This window comes from Pelophylax lessonae, assembly GCF_965119305.1.
Source record: "Pelophylax lessonae genome assembly, chromosome: 4".
Lineage (NCBI taxonomy): Eukaryota > Metazoa > Chordata > Amphibia > Anura > Ranidae > Pelophylax > Pelophylax lessonae.
The window spans coordinates 402958989-402986147 of NC_138771.1; the positions used below are offsets into that span (position 1 = coordinate 402958989).

At 41.7% G+C, this 27159-nt stretch overlaps 1 protein-coding gene across 1 annotated transcript in view; it reads left to right on the plus strand.

The window, feature by feature from the left end:
• The window catches only part of JADE2 (jade family PHD finger 2), an 829642-nt gene that overhangs the window by 270721 nt on the left and 531762 nt on the right, over positions 1-27159 (plus strand). The window contains exon 4 of the mRNA XM_082255681.1: positions 4181-4338. Within this exon, the coding sequence (XP_082111807.1) occupies positions 4181-4338 (158 nt within the window). The remainder of the gene's footprint in view (positions 1-4180; positions 4339-27159) is intronic.

Genomic DNA, 27159 nt, shown 5'->3' on the forward strand with positions numbered 1-27159 from the left:
AGGATTGGTCCCAGGACAGAACCCTGGGGGACCCCACTTTCCACACCCGCCCAATCCGAGTACTCCCCATTAATCACCACCCTCTGTACTCTCCCCTGGAGCCAGTTCTCTATCCAGGTACTCACCTTATGGTCCATACCTACCTTCCTTAGTTTGTACAGTAAGCGTTTGTGGGGAACGGTGTCAAAGGCCTTTGCAAAGTCCAGATACACCACATCCACAGGCTTACCTTTATCTAAGTGGCAGCTCACTTCATCGTAGAAGGTTAATAGATTGGTTTGGCATGAACGATTTTTCATGAATCCATGCTGATTACTACTTATAATACCGTTTTCATTACTAAAGTCTTGTATGTGGTCCCTTATCATCCCCTCCAAAATTTTGCAGACTACTGATGTGAGGCTGACCGGCCTATAGTTACCCGGGATATATCTCGGCCCAAGATATATCGCATTATTCATGGTCACCGTCAGTTTTGCAGGGAACCCCCACTTGTAAAGGATCTTGTGGTTCCTCAAGATTTTTGTGATAGGAACTAGATTATGGCGGGCTGCTAACGTAGCTTGAGAAAGGTCAGCGTAGAGTGCAATCCCCCCATATGGATCCGGGAGAGAAGCATTCTGTCTGGAGAATCTCATTAGCTGATCCTTGATGTGGAAGAAGTGAATTCTTGCTATCACATCTCTAGGCACAGATTCAGGTATATGAGCCGGCTTGGGCAGCCTGTGTGCCCTGTCTATAATCACATCCGCCTCTGTGAGGCCTGGTAAAGTCTTGAGAATTAGTTGCTCCAGGAACGGTGTGAGTTCAGCTGGTTTCACTGACTCAGATATTCCCCTGAATTTTATGTTGTTTCTGCGGGACCTATCTTCGATATCTGCCACCTTTAACTTAAGCTGTTTCAATTCCTCCTCCAATTCAAAGTGTACATCTACTAGCTCATTATGGGCCCCTGTGAATTCGTCCATCTTAGTCTCTACAAAGTCTACCCTCTCCCCCATATCTGAGAGCTTCCTGTTGGTGGACATCATGAAGGACTGCATGTCCTTTTGGAGTGCCCCCCTCAGTGTCTGTATTAGATCCTTCATGTTGTGGGGAAGGCATCCAGCTTAAGGCCGCATTCATTAATTTCCTCTGCCTCTTCTCCAGCCAGAGTGTCCATGAGGTCTGAGGCCTGAGGTCCGGAGAGCCTCATTTTTTGCTTAGCTGGGCTGGCGGTGGGGGAAGACGATTTAAAGGTTGGCGATCAGCCGACTCACCCCTGTCCCAGTCAGATGCGGATGGATGGGCTTGTCCTTTGCCTCAAGGCGATCTGCTGCGGTTCCGTGCGGCGGCGCCATCTTGCCTGGCGCGGCCCGGAGCTGGGGTGAAGAAATCTAACAGTTTCTTCAGTTTCTCCCGGTCCTTTCGCTTCCCCGCCGCTGCCGTGGTGTTCCGCGGGAGGTGAGAGTGAGTTGTGGCCGGTAAACCCTGCTCAAAAAGCCGCTGCAAGTTGCTCTATGGGACCTGGTGTGCGGAGCAGAAGGTTTAGGCGTCCATCCACTCCGGCTGCCGGCTCCGCCCCCCGTACCCCCCTTTTTAAACATGCCCAATTTTTTTACTATATTGGTTTATTAGTGAATATGGTTTACACTGTATGCTACGCTATGTGAAAAAAATGACGATTTTGGTACAAGTGAAGCAGCAGCTGCAGGATATTAGCCACTTACCGACCGCTCACCGTCGATTTACGTTGGTACTTTGATGTAAAAAAATTAAAGCGCCCTGTCCCCGTTAGCTCGCGCGCAGAAGCGAACGCATACGCAAGCCCCGCCCACATATGTAAACGGTGTTTAAACCACACACGTGAGGTATTGCCGCGATTGTTCGAGCAAGAGCAATAATTTGAGCCCTAGACCTCTCTCTGTAACTCAAAGCTGCTAACCTGTAGAAATGTTTAAATTGTCGCCTATGGGGATTTTTAAGTACCAATGTTTGACGCCATTCCACGAGTGTGTGCAATTTTGAAGCATGAAGCATCAGTATCTATTTACTCAGGCGTAACATTATCTTTCACATTATAGAAAAAAATTGGGCTGACTGAACTGTTTTCTTAATTTTTCAATGCAAAAAAGTGAATTTTTTTTCCAAAACAATTGCATTTGGAAGACTGCTGCGCAAATAGGGTGTGATAAAAATTATTGCAACAATCTCCTTTTTATTCTCTAGGGTCTCTGCTAAAAAAAATATATATAATGTTTGGGGGTTCTAAGTAGTTTTCCAGCAAAAAAAATGATTTTAACTTGTAAACAACAAGTGTCAGAAATAGGCCTGGGGCTTAAGTGGTTTGATACACAAATCTTAGCACATAGCACAAGTATTTATATTTTCACAGTATAGAAAATATAGTTTGTTATTAGTCCACTTATAAAGTCTATCATTTGTTTAGGATTACATCACCTCCACAGTATGTCAAATAGTTGTTACGTGGGTTACTATATTTCAAGCAATGCCATAACTGTGTCACTCTGGTTACAAAGTTATTTAGTTAGGTTAAAAAAAAAACGTTCAACCCATTTTCAACCAATAAAAACCAAGTGTTGTTCCGTTTGAATTTTTTTATTGTGTAAGTATGAAAAATACTTTTATCTAAATTTTTGTCTCCAGGAATGTTTTTCTTTTTATATCAACGTGTTAAACATCTGTGCAATTTTCACATTGTAGCTATGGGCCTATTACCTTTACTTAGGCTGACTTTTGGGACAATCAAAGGTTTTGTTTGGTGGATTTATCTTCCAATAGTTGTTTCATTTTCTTGATTTTCAAAAGTAAAACAAAATAGGGTTTTTTTTTCACTTTGATCTGTAAAATTTTAAAAACGACAAATATGACTATAAAGTGTTATTTTATGCTGTGATTTGTCATGTGTATCCTAACACAAAAATTATGTTTTTGGTACAGAGCATGGCGAAGCTAGTTACAAGTTAAATGAAGATGTTTTAAATTTACATATGTATTTATTTATTTATTTTTTTGCAAAATCCAAAAAAATAGGAAAAACTTTAGTTAAAAAAAATACTTTCTGGTTTACTTAAAGAAACACAAACACTGTAACTTTGCGCATGCAGGGCAAAGTGACATTGTCTCTGCAAAGATGTCCTTGTCCTCTTTTGTTTCAAAATATATAAACTTGTTTTGAGAACTCCTTCCTTATGCGCCGGTTCACATACACGCGACGCTGCTTCCCGGGGCGACCTCCGAGGTCGCGGTGCGAGCAGCGCGCCGCGACCTCGGAGCAGCCGCCACGGACTTCATAACATTGAAGTCTATGGCGGTCGCCTCCTGGTCGCCCCAAAGAAGCTCCGGACCCTTTTTCTAAGTCGGAGCGACTTGTGTCGCTCCTATTAGAACGGGTCCACAGCTTCCCTACGGGAATGAGGCGACCTGCGGCGACCTGTGAGGCGACCAGGTCGCCTCACAGGTCGCCTTAGTGTGAATTTCATTGAAGAAGCATAATGCTCTACACTGTAGCATTACTGTCTTGAGCAATGGTGTCCTAAGCTATACTAATATTTAGGCCACCTGAATAGAGTTTGGTCCACCACATGTTTCAATTTGCAATTTTGAAACATTTTAAGGCCCCTGTACACATTGCATTGTAGAAATGCACAGTCTCCATGTGCATTACCACAATGCATGGCACCATATGCTACTTGCTATAGTGAGATGCGGTGCTATTTAAGGCACCCTCAATGCACCTTGCGGAGGTACACTACATGACAGCACAACGCTAGGCAACTCACTGATGTGCAGTGCACTGCCAAAACAGGTGTAGGTACGATTTCTGGGCTGCTGCAGTGCATGCCAACCCATTCATTTTGAATAGGCTGCCTAGCGTAGAAAATATTAGCTCGCAGAAAAAGTGCATGCTTTAGCACTGCACCGTAGCAGTTTGGTGTGAACCTAGCCTAGTGGATTTTTTTTTCTAATTCTCTTTTGTAATTGCTTTGATATTTATGCTCCTCTTGATAAAAAACTTGAAATGATTTAATATTCTCTGTTATTGTGATATAGTTTATACTAATGCAGCATAATTAATTAGGCAAAATAGCCTTTTTGCTAGGACACTGTTGAAGTTGTAAATGGAAATGTAACTGACTTGCATAATGGAGCATGATCATTTTTCTTACATTTATTTCAGGTTTATCGAACGGATTTGATAACGGCTATGAAAGTACCAGACTCCCATCAGTTTGGCCCGGATGACTTTTACATACTGGCCGATCCATGGAGGCAAGATTGGGAGAAAGGGGTGCAGGTTCCTGCAAATATAGGTGCAGTACCTCAGCCACAAGTAAGGTAAGCAAACTTATCTGCTTAATCAACTACATCTTGCTTCTATAGGTTTATTTATTTACAAGTGGATTGGAGTTCATACAGGTAGATGACAAGTGCATAGAGTAGGATTTGAAGTTCTGTAGGAATGCATATGTTTGTTATATTGACTATTCATTTGGCTCTCCTCTCATTTTTGTATACACAAGCTTAAAACCATGTGCATATTTTTCAAGATCTTTAAGGGATTTATACATGATTCAATTTGCTAAAATACTACAATAAGGCTTATCCATTCTTGATTGGTAGTAGCTTTTGCACCCAATTGTACCTCTTGCAATTACTTCTCCATAACACAACCTAAATACCATGTACATGATGGTATTCTGACTTTTTTTAAATTATTGTATATTAGTAAAGCAGCTTCTTAGCATTATTAGTCATCAAGCTGTAATGCTGCCTTGGTCAGACAAAAACACATGATTTTTGCTACGGCACTGCGATAAGTTGCTTTACGAAACGTTCTTCGGTGGACGTTTTATAGAAGGTGGGTGGTACTTTGAGTGTTATTGGATGGATTTGCCTATGATTAGGGTGGTTTTAGGTCAAAGCCACAATTTCCAGGGTTCATGTCTGTGAGTTATTCATATTGGAAAAAAATATAAACTGGCAAAAAATTGTGTGCATGCCTTGAAATTATACGTTTGATTCTATTTTCCACGTTAAGTGGCAGATCCGTCGTCTTTTATTATGAATTTGCCATCATTGGGGGCAGACGGCTGCCAGGTGGCTTGGCATTTGTGGATAAAGAAAGAAAGTTTTACAAAAATTGTTGAAATTACTTGCATGGTTGGGCACAATAACTTTTTTTCCACTCTGTTATACAAGGGTTGATTATTGTACAGTAAGGATGCATGGCTGTGTTCTATCCTGAAATCTGTTCTCTGTGAACTTAAATAATGTGATTATTGCACTACAAACTGAGATGCTCATCTGTCCCCACTCACTAGGATGGGCAGTTACATGGGAACAGCTGTGTCAGCCTGTCATGGATTTATACATACTACTGATCACACACACTGTGTGCATACTTGCCACGGAGAATCACTGATTCTCGGCAGCATAAGCCATAAATTCGCCATGTGAATGAGCCCTAAGTTTTTTTGTTCATACAGAAAACAATTTCTGAAGTTAATCTGTCTTGTAAGTTTACGTGCCCACTTCTAAGTTATGTGACCATATTGTCTGGTTTTACAGTTCCTTGACGTTGGTCATACAAGGCTGCAAAATAAGTAAAAGTGGCACATAGAATATTCTTAGATTAAAGCAGGTAAAACCATTAACTAAAATCTCATATAACCTTCAGCACATTAACTAGTAGTTTAAAAAAGTTTTTTAAATATTTTTAGGTATGCTTTTTTTTTTATTAAATTAACAGGTGATCTGGCCCTGGAAGTCCTAGTGCAGAACTTCCTGTTATAAAGTGACAACATTCTGTCCCTCTCTCCCAGTTGTTCTCCTGTGTTGTTACTCTTTCAAAAAGGCTTATGATGGATAATGCAAGTTGCCTTTTCAGTGCACTTTTACACAGGCATGGTCCACTGTGGTTAAAAGTATCGTAATAAAACAGAATAATGATAATAAATTGCTATTGCTTATGATATGCGATGCTTTACCAAAATATGTGTAATTTTATTAGTTTACCTCTACTTTAATTATATTTTTTAACATTATCTAGGAAGTTACATGAAGTTGGAATTATCTTTTGAGGTGAAAACTTTTGATTTCAACCATTATTATTACTTAAGGAGGAGATAAACGTTATTCTATAGTAAATGTCAAATTGCACATATTTCCCATAAAGTGTCAACTGTAAAATTGAACTTCCATATGTTTAAAATGATGTGGCAAGAGCTATTGCCCTAAACAACAAGTCAATATTACCAGATATGGAAGGTGTAGTGAGGCACTGCTACTATACTATGAGCATATACAAATACCAAACAAATGCAATAAAAAACAAGATCAGCACTAATGGCAATTATAACTGTAAAATTCCACCCATTGCTTCAAGTGAAGCAATATATGGGTCAAAGTGAAACAAGCAAAAACTGGAAATGAAATATATAAAAGGATGACCAGTGCTGATGACCAAACGTGCTGTTTAACAGTATGTGCTAATATAAATAGTGCACTATAAAGAATAAACCAGAGTATAAAATTAGTTTCAAACATACAAAACGTGGCGATGACTAATGAATAATACTAGTGCTAAATGTGAAGTATGTGCACTGGGTATACAAAAATGGGACTGTGACCTAAAGTGCTCAGTGCGACATTAAAAGGGTATGTTCTTAATCAGAACAACCAGAAAGTGGATGCCACATAAATAATTAATATTTTGTTGATTAAGGCAAGAACATAAATAAACAAATAGTGTCCATAATCTATCAGTGTGGTGACATCAAATTTTGTGCTGTCCTTCTTCCCTTGGGGTTCAGTGGCACGTCAAGCTGTCTGATCCTTCACCCAGTAGGTTGTAGCCACTTACCAGAAGCACTCAGGCCTCTGGGACCTACAGTGCTTGTAGAGCTCCTTTATCTTTATAGCGACCACCTCCTCCTGGGTTGATACTCAGGGATGCATCTATCCAAAAGGACTCCTTTAGCTTTATAGTGACCACCTCCTGATGACGCCATATCCGGGCGAAATGCATTGAGGGTCCAGACGTCACTTCCGGTTTACAGCCGTTCGTATCGTGGAACACAAGCGGAACTCAGCTCAGCGGCTCCTGCTTTACCTGCGTTAAGTCTATGCTTTCAGCAAGTGCCATTTGAGGCACTTTCAAATGTGAGTGTTTTCTTTTTATCTCTGCTATTACATAATAAAATATACTGCACCATGAGTTATTTCTCCTGCATTTTTTGAGAGCCATTGGATAGATGTCCCCTTGAGCCATATACATAGTAATCCCACTGGTACCCCTGAGTATCAACCTAGGAGGAGGTGGTCGCTATAAAGATAAAGGAGTCCTTTTGGATAGATGTATCCCTGAGTGTGTAAAGTGAGGGTGCGCTAAAACAAATTTAAATCTAAGTGTAACTACTCAGAGGTAGTTGAAATTATGTGAATAACACAAACATATAAGGAATATTATAAATGAAAACAAAGATCCATAAATAAATATTCATGAGTGTCTCAGCATAAAATATATGTAAATGGTACAAACATATAAAGAATATTATGGATGAAATAAAAAGTCCATAAATGAATATTCATGTGTGTTCCGGCATGGAGAATCAAATTGTGAATATAATGAAAAACGATGCTTCTTCAATTCAAATGTGAAACCCACCACCAGGTGAAATTCCTCCTTACCGACGGAAAATAAGGTGCAGGTATATCAAATATGGACTGAAACACAGCAATCTCAGGTGCTACCAATCGCCAAGTGAAAACACCCAAAAAAGATGGCCCCTTACCGAACTGCAAATAATAGGCGCTTGTAGGTAAAACTGAAGATGTTATCTCCTCCACTTTGTCCTTCTTAGACCAAAAGGTCTATAAGGCCATGGAAACCAAAGAGTCCCTCGGACCTTTATCTCCAACACACCAGACCTGTCTGCTCCCCAGGATGCCTGGTACCCCTGAGTATCAACCTAGGAGGAGGTGGTCACTATAAAGATAATGGAGTCCTTTTGGATAGATGTATCCCTGAGTATCAACCCAGGAGGAGAATATTTCTTATAGGATTTTTGCTGCAGGTCACTGTTCTGCAAGTCCTGGTGTGGAGCAGGATCCTTTGTCTTTTACTGAGGATATACCTGTTTAAGCTGGGTGGCAGACAGCTCCTATGATATTGTGAGCAAGACCTGATTATTGGACGTGTGTCTGCAGCTATAAGGATTTGTACTAGAAGTTTGTCATCATATTGATCGTTTTGGAGTATCCTGGACCCCTCTTCTGTTTTAAGTCACTCAACAATTCTAAAAAGACATTCTCTAGACTGAGCCTGTATTGTTGATATGCATGGAACTGTGCTTCTGGCAGAACCTGAGTCATTCACAGTGGCCCCTCTGAGGATGAGTGCTGCACTGTATCCCACCAATATCTTTATTACATTTAGGGGATAGCACATGTGCAAAAGAAACAAAGGATTGTCCACACAGTTTTAAGCTCAGGTTGTGTAGCTCCCCATGGGCCGCACAGTGTTGATCTCAAAGAAGTGTGAACAGGTAAGATTACCACTATAGGATGTGCTCAGGAGGGAAGTAAACTACAGGATACTTGTACAAAAGTATCCTAAAACTTAAAGAGGTTGTAAACCCTTTTTTTTTTTTTTCTTTTTACCCTGCAAGAGAAACACATAATGAGCTAGTATGCATTGCATACTAGCTCATTATGAAATACTTACCTTAGAACGCGCCCCCACCGTGCCGCCCGCTTAGCTGGATGACGGGCGACATGTCCAGTCGCCCGTCTTCCGGGATCGCGGCATCCGACCATCTGATTGGCCGGAGCCGCGGTGACGTCACTCCCGCGCACGCGTGCGGGAGCCGACGGTCACGGCACGGAGTTCTGAAGGAACAGCACCAGCGGCCGTTCCTTCAGAGCGCATGCGCCAGTGACGTCACTGGATGCATCTAAGGTAAATATCTCCTAAACGGTACATGTTTAGGAGATATTTACAGTACCTATAGGTAAGCCTTATTATAGGCTTACCTATAGGTACAAGTGTCAGAGGAGGGTTTACTTCCTCTTTAACAGCTAAAGTCCTTCTCTTAGTAGCCTTAGCTTACCCTGCTGCCCCTCTTGACAGTAACTTGGCAACCTGCATGCATGGCAAGTAATGCAATTAAGTAATGCATGGTAAAATAATTAATTTCTACTGTTATTATGTGTGTCTATTCAATTATTTGAAGAGTTGCATTAAACCATTAAAGACGAGTAACACTTAACACTCCAAAAAAAAGTTTTTGTGCTATATATTTTTTTTTTTTATAACACAGTGCACCACGATGTATGGTAGTGGATTACCTTGGAAAATGCTGAGTTGCTATGCATGTTTGTTGCCGAGGTTTTTTGGGGTGCCCTTGAGTAGGAGGGCAACTGTGTGAACCCAGCCTAAAATATTTCAGCTACAAAATAATACCAAAGTAAATGAAGCTGAATAATTAAAATTGGTTAAAAAACATATTTCTATTTGTTCTGGCACATAATGCTTCCATATATTTCTTTAAAATTCCTTTCCCTCTCTACTACATACTCAGTTATTACGTTAATACGTTATGAAATACTGATTTTGGTTTATGCATCCTCTTTAATGGCACTGTTTTGTAGGAACTACATATGGCTTAATTCATTTGTTTTCCTATTGCCTTTATGAGCAGTAAAGATTTTTTAAGCTTTGCTTTGAAAGACTAAATAAATACACACAAAAAAACGACTTCTTGATTTCCCCCTCATGGCTAGATGCTAGCTCACAGGCATATGGAATTAATTGTCTTATCTCATAATGTTTGCTGAGCCTTTAAAATGATGGAAACAGATATGCTGTCATTTACAGATATCTGCTGAAAGATTGTTGTTTTTCCCTTCTTTCCATGAAGGGCAAGTAGAAAAGACATCTGCTGACACAGTGTGCAATGCAAATCCCAGTACACTGATCCTCTGCAGCTGGCAAGAACTCCGATAGATATCTGCAGTGTGATGACAAAGGAATCTGCAGGACAGGTCTGCACAGCCTCATAAAGAAGCACATAACGTGATTCATTGTGAATTTATAAGCAGCCTCTGCTTTTTATTTCCACTCATTATTTAATATAACAGGCAAAAATACTTTCTCACAGGCACTTTATCTGCAGAGGACACTGAGGTTTATTTGAAAAATTGCAGAATCCTGTATGGATTTACTTAAAGTAAACCTTTTGGGATAATTACGGAAGCAGTCCTTGCTGGACCTCCTTCTGAAAATGCTAGTTGACTGGCTGATATAAATTCTTTATTATTTGGGGCTTTCTGAGTCACTAACCTGTAATGGGTTTGCAAAAAAAAAAAAAGCTGCAGCTAGATGTTTCAGATCTCCCGACCTTCCTTATGGCCTCCAAGTGTACAGCCCTAAAGGGGGGACCCTTCTCCCCAACTATACTGGCTACCCAGGAAAGCTGGCGGGTCTTCTTAACATCTATAGACACCTCCCTTCCCGTATCTACACTACACTTTCCGTTAAGGGGCATGGCTCATCTTATACATGATCTGCCTATACACACCTGGATTTTCAGGGGTGTACTAACCGTTGATGGCTTGATGATAGGCCCAACGATCAAAACCTTCCATTCTCTACAAATAGAGTATGATCTACCAGCAAGTGAATACTATACGTATCTTCGGATACGTCATTTATTACTCTCTTCCAGCTCTTTAAACATTCAATTACCTTGGCAGGTGAAGCAATATTTCACATCACCTACCTCTAAAATTAAGGGCATATCTCTCTTCTACAATTTATTAGGGGATAAAACCTCCTTTGTAAAATCATCTTCCATCCTGGCATTGGAGAAGGACATGGGGGTGTCCTTTATCGAGGAGGTGTGGCACACGGTAATAAAATTCAACTATTTAGCCACTAGATGTATTACATTATGGGAGTCATCACAAAAGATTTTACTTAGATCGTACCTAACCCCACACAGGCTCTTAAAGATCTCATCCACCTGCTTGCCGCTTTGCTGGCGAGGATGTGGAGAGGTGGGAACCCTTTTTCACATATTGTGGCAATGTCCAGAAATTCGTCCAACATGGATAGCAATCCACAACTTAATCCTGACTATATTTAATGCTCCTATTCCCCTCACTCCCAGAACAGCATTGTTTTCGTTGGATCTTCACGGTATCAAACATAACATTAGAATTCCGATCACTCATGTTTTGCTGAGGACTAGACTAGCTATAACACGCAATTGGAGGGACCCCTCTCCTCCACGTGTGGCGGAACTCCTTCAATTGATCCACACCCAAGCTAATTATTAGATAGCATTTGCCTCGTCTATGGGGAAATACTGCAGGGTTAACGAGATCTGGCGCAACTGGTTTAGACACCATGGTTTATGGAATAACTGAATTTTGCCCTACTCTAGGCCATGCACTCATGACTCTGTTTTGTTCTCTTGTTCTTTTAATGTCCTGGTTATGTAATTTGAATCAGTATACATGTTATGCTGACGCTCAGGTCACTCATGCTTTTCATCTAATGTACCAATGATACGGAATGCTAGCGTCTTCAAACACTGTCTGTTAAAGACTTTATTTACTTTTGTGCTCCTGCGTGAGTAACCCTCCTTTATCTTTGTTCTTGTTCTTCAAAAATTCAATAAAAATTCATTGTGAAAAAAAAAAAAAAAAAAGCAAGAGAAGCTATGGTGGAGGGTTAGCATAACAGCCAGGAAAGTAGCAACTTCATGAGAGGTTAGCAGTGGAAATCTTAGTGGTATTAAACCCAAAAAATAAATTGTATCATATTGCAGCTTACCAGTTCTTAAATGTGGTGGCTGCATTCTTTTCTTTGTCGGGCTTTTCTTCAATTTTTATCTGGTGACCTGGTTAGTGACACACTTCCTGTCTCCACCATTGAACAACAGCATTGTCAATCTGGGGAGAAGGCAGATTTAGTTGGACATGACTAGCAAATTAAAGCTGAACAGCTAACACTTTTCAAGCAGTTACAGCAACAGTTTTTCCTTTTGGGATAAAAGTTTTACAAAAATAAAAGCTGACCATTGCAATACTTCCACTTAAGCAGTAGATCAGAACCGGGAAGAGCACCAGCCAAAGATTGGAACTGGGAAGAGCACCAGCCAAAGATGTCAACTCCTGGCGGTTGTTGACATCTTTGGCTGGTGCTCTTCCCGGTTCTGATCTACTGCTGGTTCTTTTCCACAGAGAAAAGGATGTGACGTCAGTGGTTGCATGAAAACTGGAAATTTTGCCCCTCCCTAGGGGCGTCATTATGGAAAGCACGCCAATGCGGCGAACCCTAAAGAACCTCTATTATTGTTTCTCTGCCTGTATTATATGCAAATCCTGTAAGTAACTTTTATGCTGCGCAATAAAAACACTTTTTTACTGTACTTCACTATGAGTACCATCTATCTCATTGAGTCTGAAGGTCACTAATGCTACCCCAAGATTTACAGTTGTTGGGACTTGATTCTATTGTTAAGTGAGCTAGATTCCATCTCACCAGACACAAGCTTGGTTGACCCCCCAGACTGAAAAGCTGTGGGTCCATTTTTTCTGGTGAGTGGGGATACAAGAGGGGAGTGTGGCACACTTCGTGGCATGTTTACATGAAGAACTTCAGCACTTTGTTCTTTTGGAGTTTGGAGCACATGAGCACTTTAAATTTAATCTTGAAATACTTTATATGAGTAACGCTATTATCACATATGTTATGTTATTCTTAAACCTTATGGTGTTTGAGCAAGCCCTGTGATATATTGATCGTAAATTTTCTGAGTTTCTCACTTGGTGAACAGCAGCTTCACATATATATAAATAATGTTTTGATTATTCCTCTATTCACATAGCGTGAGTTAATATATGATTTTTTTAATGATCCCCATGATCATAACAGCTTGTCGTGTTAAAGGAAGTTGAAAAATTAGAGACACTGTCCAAATTGTCAGGTGAAAATAAAGGTACATTTTATTTTTTTTTTAAATAATGAAAATGAATGCAGCCACTTCATCTAAGAATGGGTAAGCTGCGACATAATGCCTTTTTGGGTTTAATACTGCTTTAATATTCCTCTTACTTTAAACCACAATTTCATCCTAAACACATATCTCAGTTAAAGGTAGACAATGCAGGCCTGACTTACCTACTTGCTTAGTCGTTGTGTTATTTGGGGCTCCATAAGTGAGCTCATCCTTTAGGAGTTCGAGCATAACAAAACACAAATCTAATTTCTGTTCTGGCTGTGCCAACTCTTAAAGGGAACTTGTCATTGCTGATTTGTTTTTGAGAGAGCATGTTCTGGGGCTGCCTTTCTTATTTTTGCTTTACTATTTAGTAAGTCCCTGACACAGAGAAGTTGGTGAATATTAGAAGTGACAGCTGATATGCATGTTCTTTCAGGTCAGTGAATGAGCAAGCAGTAAAGCAAGGATCAGAGTAACAACTCTTTTTTATACATTTCCAAAATCATGTCTGCTGTGGAAACTCTCATATTTCATCTGTGACAGGTTCTTTTTGTAGATAGTGCAAATGGCAATTATGATAGACAGTCTATCATTTTCCAGTATTAGGATTACTGTCATGTTCAAAAAATCTTTAAGGCCAATTAAAGTAAAAATTTCCTCCTCCCTGCCACAGGATCAAGGAAATAGGTCAAGTTATAGGGAGGTTCACATCCCTCTCAAAATGCAGCATTGGGTGATTGAGTAATCGACAGTCAGGCCATAGCACTGGTGTGAGTAGATGACTGCACTGGAATTGTGTACCCAAAATTTGGTTGTTTGTAGACCCCTTTTTAGGGGATATAGTTGACATCCTTTCTGGTGGGTGATTTCCCAATGGTGGGCAGTGGCAGCAGACTCAGTTTAGGTCTTCGGGCTGATACCCTACTGATATGATGGCAGAGATGTTTCAGCAGGAGACACATTTGGGTGAGTACAAAGGAGTGCCTGGTAACAAAATATTGTCAAACTTGATGATTTATTTCAGCAGTTTATTGAAGATAAAAAAGTAACTAATAGAGCCATTACATTTTGGAGGAATTTCCTCACCCCTCTTTAGGGCTAGTGTGCAAGGGAACAGATATACAGTCAATATATAGAAAAGCTAGGAACACTGATATATGACATGTTTCTAGGAAATTTGCATAATAAGCAATAGTTGGGGAAATACAGTTGTATGTTAACAAAGAAAAATGTCTGATCAGCAACATAAGATCGTAGACTATGTTATAATCCATAAATACAGTATCACCCCTCACATTTTTGTAAATATTTTATTATATGTTTTCATGTGACAACACTAAATAACCTTGCTCCGTGATGTTGTGCTGGAGGGGTGGAAGAGGACTTCAGTGGCAACCTGTGAAGCTCTGGTGCACTCCATGCCCAAGAGGGTTAAGGCAGTGCTGGAAAATAATGGTGACCACACAAACTATTGACACTCTGGGCCCAATTTGGACCTTTTGACTTAGGGGTGTACTCACTTTTGTTAACAGCAGTATAGACATTAATGGCTGTGTGTTGTTATTTTGAGGGGGGCAGAAAATTTACACTTATACAAGCTGTACACTCACTACTTTACATAAAAAGATATAATAAAATATTTACCAAAATGTGTGGGTTGTATTCACACACATATATATATATATATATATATATATATATATATATATATATATATATATATGTATAGTGCCTTGCGAAAGTATTAGGCCCCCTTGAACTTTGCGACCTTTTGCCACATTTCAGGCTTCAAACATAAAGATATAAAACTGTCATTTTTTGTGAAGAATCAACAAGTCGGACACAATCATGTAGTGGAATGAAATTTATTGGATATTTAAAACTTTTTTAACAAATAAAAAACTGAAAAATTGGGCGTGCAAAATTATTCAGCCCCCTTAAGTTAATACTTTGTAGCACCACCTTTTGCTGTGATTACAGCTGTAAGTCGCTTGGGGTATGTCTCTATCAGTTTTGCACATTGAGAGACTGAAATTTTTGCCCATTCCTTCTTGCAAAACAGCTGGAGCTCAGTGAGGTTGGATGGAGAGCGTTTGTGAACAGCAGTTTTCAGTTCTTTCCACAGATTCTCAATTGGATTCAGGTCTGGACTTTGACTTGGCCATTCTAACACCTGGATATGTTTATTTGTGAACCATTCCATTGTAGATTTTGCTTTATGTTTTGGATCATTGTCTTGTTGGAAGGCAAATCTCCGTCCCAGTCTCAGGTCTTTTGCAGACTCCATCAGGTTTTCTTCCAGAATGGTCCTGTATTTGGCTCCATCCATCTTCCCATCAATTTTAACCATCTTCCTTGTCCCTGCTGAAGAAAAGCAGGCCCAAACCATGATGCTGCCACCACCATGTTTGACAGTGAGGATGGTGTGTTCAGGGGGATGAGCTGTGTTGCTTTTACGCCAAACATAACATTTTGCATTGTTGCCAAAAAGTTTGATTTTGGTTTCATCTGACCAGAGCACCTTCTTCCACATGTTTGGTGTGTCTCCCAGGTGGCTTGGGGCAAACTTTAAACAGCACTTTTTATGGATATCTTTAAGAAATGGCTTTCTTCTTGCCACTCTTCCATAAAGGCCAGATTTGTGCAGTATACGACTGATTATGATAGTGATCATGGGCCTCTTGGCTGCATCTCTGATCAGTCTTCTCCTTGTATGAGCTGAAAGTTTAGAGGGATGGCCAGGTCTTCGTAGATTTGCAGTGGTCTGATACTCCTGTCCATTCCATATTTGGTCATTGGGTGACGGCACTCTGCATGCCCCACTGCGCTGACAGTGCATATTCCCTGTCCCCTCAGTGCCCGTTATGTCTGGCCCTGCGCATTTTCTTGTGCGTTCCCTTGTGCCTTTCCTTGTGCCACGATTTATGCAGTCACCTACATGCGTTCTCCCCCACTCTTCTAACATCTTGTCACATTAACATTGCTTACAGGATGGGAGAGTGCGGGGAATAGGCTATTACTGAGTATTATTACTGAGTATGATATCATTACCATACGATTCATGCAATTGCCCTCCTGTGTTCAAGACCTGTGTTCCACATCCTTGTTCCATTATCTTTATCGATATCTTTTTTACACAGTGCACTTCAGATTTTCATTTTTTACATTTTGTTTTTTACATATTTTCACTGTGTATTATGCGATTCATTATTCATAATTTATTACTTACCAGATTGATGCATTAGTGATTGCCTATACCGTTATACTGATCATCTTCACCCCCATATATATTTATATTTTTATTGCACATACCGGATATGTAGTATGCGATTCGGAACCAATGGAACTTTTTTTTTTTTTAGAAAATAGCGCCGATTCACCTGGCCTTTTTATTTTTGCCAACATCTGCTTGTGTCCCCATTCCCTACCCATCCTCTCATGTGCCTTACTTAGCCTGGCTGCTTGTCCCCTCTGCCCAGTCTTGGCAGTGGGAGTGGGCGTGAGCCAGCACAAGCAGGGAGGAGTGGTCTGCGGCTGTGGGTGACTCCCTTTCCAGCACAGGAGCCTGGGGGGTGGAACCGGAAGTGACATCTATGTACACCTGGAAGTAACCTTTGAGGCCATGGAACGCAGGCCCTGTCCACCCAGAAGTGTGTGTGTTCCAGGCCCACAATATACGGCTTGGAATGCTGGTAACAACACTGGACCCACCTGAATCCGCTCCTTGATTCGCAAGTACCCACTGATGTCAGGGAAATCCTCACCCAGCAGCATCCAAGGCTCCCTTGTGAGTACCTTTTCCTATGGGCTTCTGTGGTGCACTGATGCACCGTGCACACATTTGGATGTGAGCATGCAGCATTCATACTGCAAAGCTCAGCGCAGGTTCATCATCACTATTCTTCCGCTGTTTAGCTTTCTGGGGAATGAGTTTGTAAAACCATCTACTGATTACTGATGTCTGATTATGCATGTGTTTTACCCTTGTTTTAAATATCGTTTTTTAGCAGAATTGCGGAGGGGTACACGGACCATGACTGTATGGCTAGTAGTAATACACAGGACTTGCCACTATGGCTAACAGAGGGTGAAATCAGGGAAAGGCTGGATAAACTTAACACAAACAAATCACCAGGCCCGGATGGCGTACATCCGAGAGTACTCAAGGAACTCAGTAAAGTTATATCGAGACCACTGTTCCTGATCTTTGCTGACAGTATTAGGACAGGAGATGTACCAGGGGATTGGAAGAAAGCTAACGTGATTCCATTATTCAAAAAGGGCCAGAGGCATATCCCGGAAAATTATAGGCCTGTCAGTTTGACATCAGTAGTATGTAAACTTCTGGAGGGGATGATAAGGGACTATATCGTAGAGTTTGCTAAAGACAACAACATCATCAGCAGTAATCAGCACGGGTTTACAAATGGGCGTTCTTGTCAAACCAATCTCTTAACATTCTACGAGGAGGTGAGCTGTGAGCTTGATAGGGGGAGACCAGTGGATGTGGTGTACTTGCATTTCGCTAAGGCGTTTGATACAGTTCCCCACAAGCGCTTAATTTATAAAATAAGGTCTGCAGGTATCGATAGCAGGGTTTGCTCTTGGATACGTAACTGGCTTAAAAGGCGTGTCCAAAGGGTAGTAATAAACAGCGCATACTCAGACTGGTCTGAGGTGGTAAGCGGGGTCCCCCAAGGCTCAGTCTTGGGACCAACCTTGTTCAATTTATTCATAAACAACATTGAGGTCGGGATCAGTAGTTCGATATCAGTTTTTGCAGATGACACAAAATTGGCCAGGGCAATAACTTCACAACATGAAGCAAATATCCTACAGAATGACCTGGACAAAATTACAGAGTGGGCAACGACATGGCAAATGAGGTTTAACTTGGAGAAGTGTAAGGTTTTGCACTTGGGGACTAAAAACATAAAAACACAATACACGTTAGGAGGGGAACCCTTGGGGGAATCAAAAATGGAGACGGATCTGGGAGTCTTGGTTGATGATAGATTAGGCAACAGCCTGCAATGTCAAGCGGCAGCTGCCAAAGCCAGCAGAACATTAGCATGCATAAAGAAAGGGATGCATTCCAGAGATAAGACTATAATCCTTCCACTTTATAAAACTCTGGTCCGACCGCATCTGGAGTATTCCGTCCAGTTCTGGTCGCCAGTCCTCAGGAGGGATGTGTTGGAGCTGGAGAGAGTCCAGAGAAGGGCAACTAAACTAATTAGGGGATTGGAGGACCTTGACTATGAAGAGCGTCTACAATCGCTCGATTTATTCTCCCTGGAGAAGAGACGTCTGAGGGGGGACATGATAGCAATTTATAAATATCTTAATGGGGATCCCAGCTTAGAAAAAAAGCTGTTCATTCGAAGGGATTGCATGAGGACTCGAGGGCATACAATGCGATTAGAGGAGAAGCGTTTTAACCTCAGGCAACGTGGGGGGTTCTTTACTGTTAGGGCTACAAGATTGTGGAATTCTCTACCGCAAGAGGTGGTTTCTGCGGGTAGTATGGTGGCTTTCAAAAGACTCTTAGACTTACATCTCAAGGATCAGAACATTCAGGGGTATGTGAGATGATTACAGCCACACACACCTACACAGGTTGAACTAGATGGACTATTGTCTTTATTCAACCTCACCTACTATGTAACTATGTAAATTGTCTGTTACCAATCATGGTATTCATATGATCATATACTGATCTATTAACCTCCACTGATCATTGTTTCCTAATGATACTTTCGAGTATAATGCTTCAGCATTAACTATCATCTGTCATCATCTATGTATTTGTTTATTATTTATGTATACATATATTTATTTCTCCTATATCACAAGCATCCATACAAGACTTTTTGGGCCATTACCACAATCATGCTATCCTTGGTTGTTTGCACTCAGTGCTACTGCCATATTATGAACATCATCTATTGCATGCACCTGACCATTGGGACACGCACCCCAGTTTGTTTTCTCCTACACCTGTCCATGACCTTTTGCCCCTCCCAGGGTGGGGGTGGGGTGGTGTGGTTGGTGCCCACTGGCTACATAACTTCCTAGGAGTGCATGGTGGGTCAGAGGCGATTTTGGCTCTGAGGAATATGGTCCTCCCTCGAAACGCGTAAGCCACATCAGGTTTTGAGGATGCCATCACGCTATCCAGCAGTAGAGAAGTGTCCTGGAAGCGAGCGGTGCCCATTTCCTATATGAGTATATTGTACGCTACCCTGCTTTGATTTTAATAAACTTTTAAGTGGTAATGCACATGGTCGGTGCGCCCTTCTCTTCTTGTTTTCTTGTAGTGCCTTTTGGATACCCTTGGTCCTGAGGGGGGCAGCAAGACCACTTCATTTGTGTCATAAAACCGCCTAGAAGATTCACCTTCCTGCATACCACTTGAGCGCAGGAGAGATATTGTAGTATTCTCCTTCTGTCTGCTATAGCCACTCAGTTTTTTTCTGTCTAGTCAGGAGTAAGAACCTAGTTCCTTGCTGGGATCTTTGGTTCTGGTAAAAAAAAATTATTTTTAGATAGAAATGTTTCCTCCTGGATTTTTGCAGTGAGATCTACAATCAACTGCCGGACTGGGCGACGGGCTGCGTAATCTAGATCCAGTGGTCACCCCAGTCTGGCCAGCGAAAGTGTGCAGACCTCAGCTCCACACTGGGTTGGCCGCGACATAGCCCCACTGGACGGAGGCTGCCCTGCGATTTAAATGCCTTGATCGGGGCTCCTGCAAGAGCCCCCCATCCTGCTTGATTCTGTCCTTGAGGCCTGGTCTCCCTCCTGGGTCCCTGTATGCCTCGTGGTTCCGCCTTTTTTTTTGTAGCCTGTGTATTTTTATACACAGCGGCCATGTTTGTGTAGTCCGGCGACCATTTTGTTGTGGTTTGCCATTCAAAATAGCGGCGGCCATGACAGTGGAGCCATTTGGGTGGCAATTTCAGCGGTGGGAGCCCCTTCTCATCCCCTGGTGCTTCTGGATCATTTAACTTCCTTATCGCCGCATGTGTAGTGCATTATCCTGGTGACTGCAGGCGCTTGTTCCTGCGGGTGGTGAGTCTAGTGGAGTCCTCTCCCTTTCTGCTGAGGATCACTTAGTGCTTTGTACCTGTTGACCCGATGGTACTGTTAGCACAATAGGGGCTGTCTCTTAGCAGTGTTTGTCACGCTGCCCCAAAGACCGATCTTCCATCCTGCTTTATATTCGCTGGCTTTGACGGCTTGGCTGTTGAACGCCAGGTGCTGAAGGATAGGGGTTTATCTGAATCAGTGATTCCTACACTGTTGAAAGCTAGAAAATCTACTTCTAGGAAGATCTGCCATCGTACGTGGAAGATGTACATTGGGTGGTGTGAGTTGCTTGGAGTTCATCCTCGCTCCTTCTCAATGACTCGGATCTTAACCTTCCTTCAATGGGGGGTGGAACAGAAGTTGGCCTTAAGTACCATCATGGGCCAAGTGTCGGCTTTGGCGATCTTCTTCCAACGACCTTTGGCCACACACTCCCTGGTGCGTACCTTTTTTTCAGGGAATCCAACATTTGGTCCCTCCAGTGCGGCCTCTGTTGCCGCCTTGGGATCTCAATTTGGTGCTTTCAGCTCTACAGGAGCCTTGCTTTGAAAATATTCAGAAGATTCCCCTGCTTACGCTGTCCCAGAAGGTGGCCTTTTTGGTGGCTATTGCGCACAGGGTGTCGGAACTGGCGGCGTTATCCTGTCGTTTACCTTACCTGGTGATTCACAGGGATAAGTTGATGCTTCGCCCCTGTCCGTCGTTACTTCCAAAGGTTGTCTCTGATTTTCATTTGAATGAAGACATTGTGTTGCATTGTGTTGCCTTGCCTTCCCCGTGTCCCAGGCCAAAACATCCGAAGTAAATTGCCTTGCATTCTTTGGATGTGGTCTGGGCAATTAGGGTGTATCTTGCAGCTACGGAGTCTTTCAGGAAGTCCGACTCTGTATTTTTGCTTACAGACGGACTTTGAAAAGGGTTTTCTGCTTCCTCTGCAACCATTTCCAGATGGATCAGACAGACGGTGGTTCAGGCCCATTCCTTCAAGGGTCAGGTTCCTCCTTTCCCTTTCGAGGCGCACTCTACTAGGGTGCTTAGTGCCTCCTGGGCCTTCCGTCATCAAGCATCAGTGACGCAGGTTTGCAAGGCAGGCACCTAGTCTGTGCACACAAGTGGATGTGTTGGCATCTGTGGATGCTTCCTTTGGCTGCAAGGTTTTGCAGGCTGCTGTTTAAAAGGACCTGATCCTCTTTGAGGGTGTACTGTTTTTGTCACATGAGCTCCCTTTGCCTGGTTGCCGGACGTTTAGCCTTGGGAATTTTTTTGTTTTTCCTATCCCTCATGTTTAACACTGCTTTGGGACGTCCCAATGTTTTTGAATACCGGGAGCTGTGTCCGTCAATGAGCGAAAGAGAAAATGTGATTTTTGACTTAGCGTAAAATCCATTTCTCTGATGTTCATTGATGAACACAGCACCCACCCCTCTGTGGAGTTATGATCCTCCTGACACAGCTTGTAACAAAACTGAGTGGCTTTAGCAGAGAGAGGTAGCATACCCCCTGGGATTACCCATGGGTGTAGCCAGATATCTTTTCTGCTTAGTGTCCTACTCCTGTAGGGGGCAGTATATCTCAATGGGTATGAATAGCAGGAGCTGTGTCCGTTAATGAACATCAGAGAAATGGATTTTACGGTAAGTCAAAAATCCAATTTTTCCCATCATGCAGCTAATCTTTAATTGTGGATTTTAATCATATGTTTGCTTTCACTTCCCTATTCCTGCTTGTTAAAAAAAAATAAAATCATAAGTTAAAAAGAACATAACGTAAGTCTGTTGAGGGAATTAACAAGCAGAAAATGGAAAAGTCAATAAACAGAAGACAAAATTGACACTGCAAAATTATAATTAATATCAAGCTTTCATTAGTGCAGCCTGGGAACATTGTCAACTGACAGCTTGAGAGATAAAATCTGCAGTGTGGACTTTGATAGACCTGGCGTGCAGAGGAGATGCTGGTACTGAACCATTGTTAATAGTGTGCGTGTGTTATCTGGGGAAGAAAGACCAGGTGGCTTGGAGAGTGAACTCTGTAGGTGGAAAAAGTCCCACTGCTAACTGCAGCACAATGACTAATCTCACCACAAAAAAAAAAAAAGAAAATGTTTTCTCTTCTCTACTCAGTTACTGTAAATGCTCATTTAACAAGTTACCAGCTTAAAACTGAAATTTCTATTTGTAAGCATTTGACGTAAAAAACTCTTCCAGCCTCAGTGTAAACCATGTCTTTCAGCCTTTTTGACTGTAGAGCGTTATTTGGGCATCGTCATGAAGTAGATTCGTTTTTAGTGAGACATATCTGTCCGAACTTCAGTTTAAGGGCACGAAAGCCCACTTTTATTAGGCAAAGTTCCAAGAAACATACCCAGGCAGGAGGTTTTCCAGCTTCAGCAAAAACACATTCAATGAAAACATAAAGCCACCTGACCCTCTTGTCAGCAGCACCGCAAATCTTATCTCTGGTGTCATCAGACCATTGGCTCTTCAGGCTCACTCCGCCTCATTTGCACAGGCACACTCCTGATCTCTAAATAGGGTTCTCTCATAGCTTATGCTGGCCATGCACGCACAGAATTTCGGCCGTTTGCAGACTGAACGATTATTCGTCAGTCGAAAGCGAATTGGCCACTAACTTACAGAATAAACTCTTTTACATAATCGTTTTCATGATCATAATGATCGTTCGATAACATGTACAATACCAGTCAGAATATTATTTTCGTTTCAATTTTACCATACACAACAACTTTTGTAGAAACGATAAAAGTTTTCGCTATGTATCCATCGATATTAGCCGGGCACACGATCAAAATCGTCGGTAAACTTGTGTTCACTAACGGCCCGATTTTCGAATGATCTTTCCTAAAACTACCATTTTCCCATTTTCGGCCGAAATTCTTTGCGTGTATGGCCAGCATTAGTCTTGACTTTCTCATTCCTTGGGCAAGACATTTCCCCTAACAAGGAATGCAGTCTCCGGCAGGAACACACAGCTCTCCTGACAGGGCTCTGTCAGCAAATGGCAGATTTAGAACGACCAACAACCCTGCATACCGTTGTACTCAGGCTTCAGGTGTCCAACAAAATCCAGACACAGGATTGCAGGTTTTGTCCTACCCAAGACATTTTGTAACCTTCAAACTTCAGGCCCTGATACAGGACCATAAAACAGAGAAAGCTTAAATCACAGTTTTATCCTCTCAGAAACAATAGTCTTTTACGTTGCTTTAGACACTAGTTTTAATAGGTTTGTAAGTGTTGTCTCCGGTGTGATTAAAGTATAATCATGTAGGCAAAGCAATAGTGATGGGGACAAAAACTGAGATTTCATCATCAAAAACTGCCTCTGTTGCACAGGTTACTGATCGCACAGTCCCGCTAAGCTTTCCTGTAAGTTGCACATGCTGCTTACCACTGTTAAGTCCAAAAAGGATGGTGCAAGCTCTTATCATTGTAAAAAAGCCTCTGGCCACTGGCCTGAAACATACTAGACACAGACTAGCCTCACTTCTAAATCTAACCTCTCAGCTTAGAGTTTTATTAAACAATTGTTAAAGTGATATTTAAACCTTCAGCTTTTGAAGCACTTTAAGCAGCTTTTTTCTATTTTGATCCTTACCTATGTTCCATTTTAAGCTGGTGCCATGAGTCTGCCAAAGGTTTCCTGTTTCATGGTGGCTCCCGTCTCTTACAGCATCCTTTTGGAGCCACCTTTACATGCAGGGACTAGCGTTGTGTCTCTTTACAATGTGTGCATAAATAGAAAGTTACCGTTTTTTAGCCTAGGATGGCAAGACACTCCTCTGCTCCTCCCTCTTCCTCCTCTCCACTCCCTTCTCCAAGTTAATGGACTCGCTGGAGGCTTCACTGATTTCTGTTTACCTTTTTCCTGTAAAGACCAGAAGTTCAGGAAAGCAGTACTGAAAGAGTAACAGTCAGAGGCATTGAAAGTTGTAAGGCCTGGGCCAGAATTGTATCAAATACAGTAGTTTACTGGAGAATGTTTGTTTTTTTTTTTTTTTTTTTTTTTTGTGCCTTAAATATAACTAAAGGCAACACGTGTGTGTGTGTGTGTGTGTGTTTTTTTGTGTAGAGGGATTAGAACACCTGCCAGGTTTTTATTGCTGTCAGTGCCCTCTTTAGGGAGATTCAGCCTCTCTATTTGTCCTGTTTACTGTTATTATTGAAAGTGAAAGTAAAAGAAAATACCAAATTTTGGGTTGACCCCAAGACAGTAATCGAGGGGAAATCTTCAAAAAGGAACACTAGTTTTGGTGACACACTGGGATTCTCTCACTTTGGACGGATTTACTCTCACTTCTTGTTTTGGCTTCAAACAGGAAGTGAGGGGAAATCTCCTGAATGGGACACAGATGGCAAAAAAAAGAAAGTGACGGGGGTTTTAACATTTTGCCTTTAGTTACGCTTTAAAGAGGAAGTAAACCCTCCTCTGACACTTGTACCTATAGGTAAGCCTATGATCAGGCTTACCTTATAGGTAGTGCAAATATCTCCTAAACATGTACCGTTTAGGAGATATTTACCTTACATGCAGCCAGTGACGTCACTGGTGCATGCGCTCTGAAGGAACGGCCGCTGGCGCCGTTCCTTCAGAGCCCCGTGCCGTTACTGTCGGCTCCCGCGTGCGTGCACAGGAGTGACGTCACAGCGGCTCCGGCCAATCAGATGGCCGTATGCCGCGATCCCGGAAGACGGGCGACTGGACATGTTGCCCGTCATACAGGTGAGCGGGCGGCACGACGGGTGCTCGTTCTAAGGTAAGTATTTCATAATGAGCTAGTATGCATTGCATACTAGCTCATTATGTGTTTCTCTTACAGGTTGCAAAAAAAAAAAAAAAGTAATATGGGTTTACAACCTCTTTAATGTGATAACCTAAAAACCATTGAGGGTGTATAACTACTTTAAACATTTAGTTCCCTAGCCCCATAGCTTTGGGTTTTGTAGCAAAAGTGTAGCTTACTTAAAACCTAACATTATTACAATGAAAATTATCACATGGTATAAAAATCGTTTGCATGATAAAATGCAGCAAACAAGTCTGTACCAAAAAATAATACGTAGATTCACTGCTCCAGGTAGGTACCCAACGCCTAATATGCAGACCCAAGAAATGATGCTAGCCCGTCTCGACCAAGGAATACTGTAAAGCAAATGGAATGGCTGCACACCATTTTTTGGCCATCCCATTTGCTTTACAGTATTCCTTGGCACCAAGAATATTTGTGCTGAATGCATTAGATCCCCTCTGCTTCTAGTTACATATAGAAGTAAAGAAGAAAGAATTGGGGCCTGTGACTATGCAGTGCCTTTTAAGTGCTTATAATTTACATACCAAGTGTTTTTGAAATGTGATCCTTGTCAACTTTGCTTTATTTTCTGACAGTCAAACAAAAATATTGTCGTTCAATTATACTCACTTGCAATGAAATTGCAATGAAATTATCTTGAATTTAAAAACCTGTCTACAATTTTGTGAATTGGAAAAAATGTGGGGAAGCTGAAAAACCACAAAATTAAAATTTTGGTTCTGACAAGGTTGTTCTTTCAATGTTAAAAAAAAAAAAAAAAAGGGTTCTGACACTGCAATGCTAGAATCCTTCTCATCAAATCTCAGCTATGCCATCTTACATAATGTAATAGTGTGTAGCCAACGCTTGGGCAAGCTGCAGATGTGCAGTTGTTGAACCCTTGCGAGCCTTCCTGTGTGGAGTTTAAAAATTGTTTGTACTATAGATCAGGGGTCTCTAAACTTTGCTGTTCAATGGTAACATTGTAATTTTTATAATATTCGTAAACTGAAAAAAAAAAAAAAAAAAACAGTTTTAAAAATGAAGCAATAAAATTTAAATGAACAATTAAGTTTTACTTGGAGCTTTTTTATAATCAGCATGATATGATTTAGAACAGAGAGAGAATTTTATTAAAACAAAGCAAAGAAATTCCGAATAAACCTGAGCTCATCAGAGTCCCCCTTACATCAGGGTCCCCATCAAAGATCAAGTTCTCCCCTTACATCGTGGTCTCGATCAGAGTCCTCCTTAAGATCAGAGTCTCCATCAGAGCACCCCTTACCTTACACCCTAATAGCCCATTCAGACTGGCGCAATCCGACTTCGAGGGGTGACCTGTGTGCACCGCGACTTCGGCGCGACTTGCAGAGACTTCACATAATGGAAGTCTATGCAAGTCGCTCCCAGGTCGCCCCAAAGTAGTACAGGAACCTTTTTCTAAGTCGGAGCGACTTGTGTCGCTCCTATTAGAACGGGTCCTGTGCTAATCAATGGTGAGCGACCGAGCGCGACTTGTCAGGCTAAGTTGCCTGACAAGTCGCGCTAGTCTGAATGGGGTCTTACAGTATGGCTGGCAGTCTGAAAGAGCCTGGAAGTGTGGCTGTAGCATCAGGAGGAGCAAGTCTGGACTGGGGAAGTGCCACCATTTTGTGAAAGCTATGGCAATCGCGTGAGTGGTTGTAAGAAAGCGGGGGCGGTCCAACAATGGTACAATGTGGGAGGGGGTCAATTGGTTGTGAAAGGGAGATATGGTGACTGTAGGCTGACCTGAATATCTATGAGAGGCCTCTGACCCCAGCTGCTGTTCAGATAAAATCTTGCAGCAGACCGTAGCTTGAAGACTCCTGGTATAAATCAATAGATATCACTTTCTATTTCTGCCTAGAGTCTGCTGACTCCAAGCGAGTAAGATTTTACTCATAAAATTGCAGTGTGGGGGCAGATTAAGAAGATTGGGGGGGGGGGCATATGCTCCCTCGCCAACACTGAGGAAAACTAGATCTGTTCACAATTTTCACTATACCCATTTTTAAACATTAAAGTGATATTAAAATCTGGTTTAAAAAAATCTATTTAAGTACATATTATTAACACAAAAAAGCACTTTCTGTTCAACATCCTCCACATCCCCTCTAATGCTCGTTCCTGGGATGGAGAAGGGTTTATGGGATGGTTCCAAACAAATGGTGAGGTGAAGGGAAGGGCAAGATTCTGGAGCTCAGAGAAAGTTACAAGGACGCA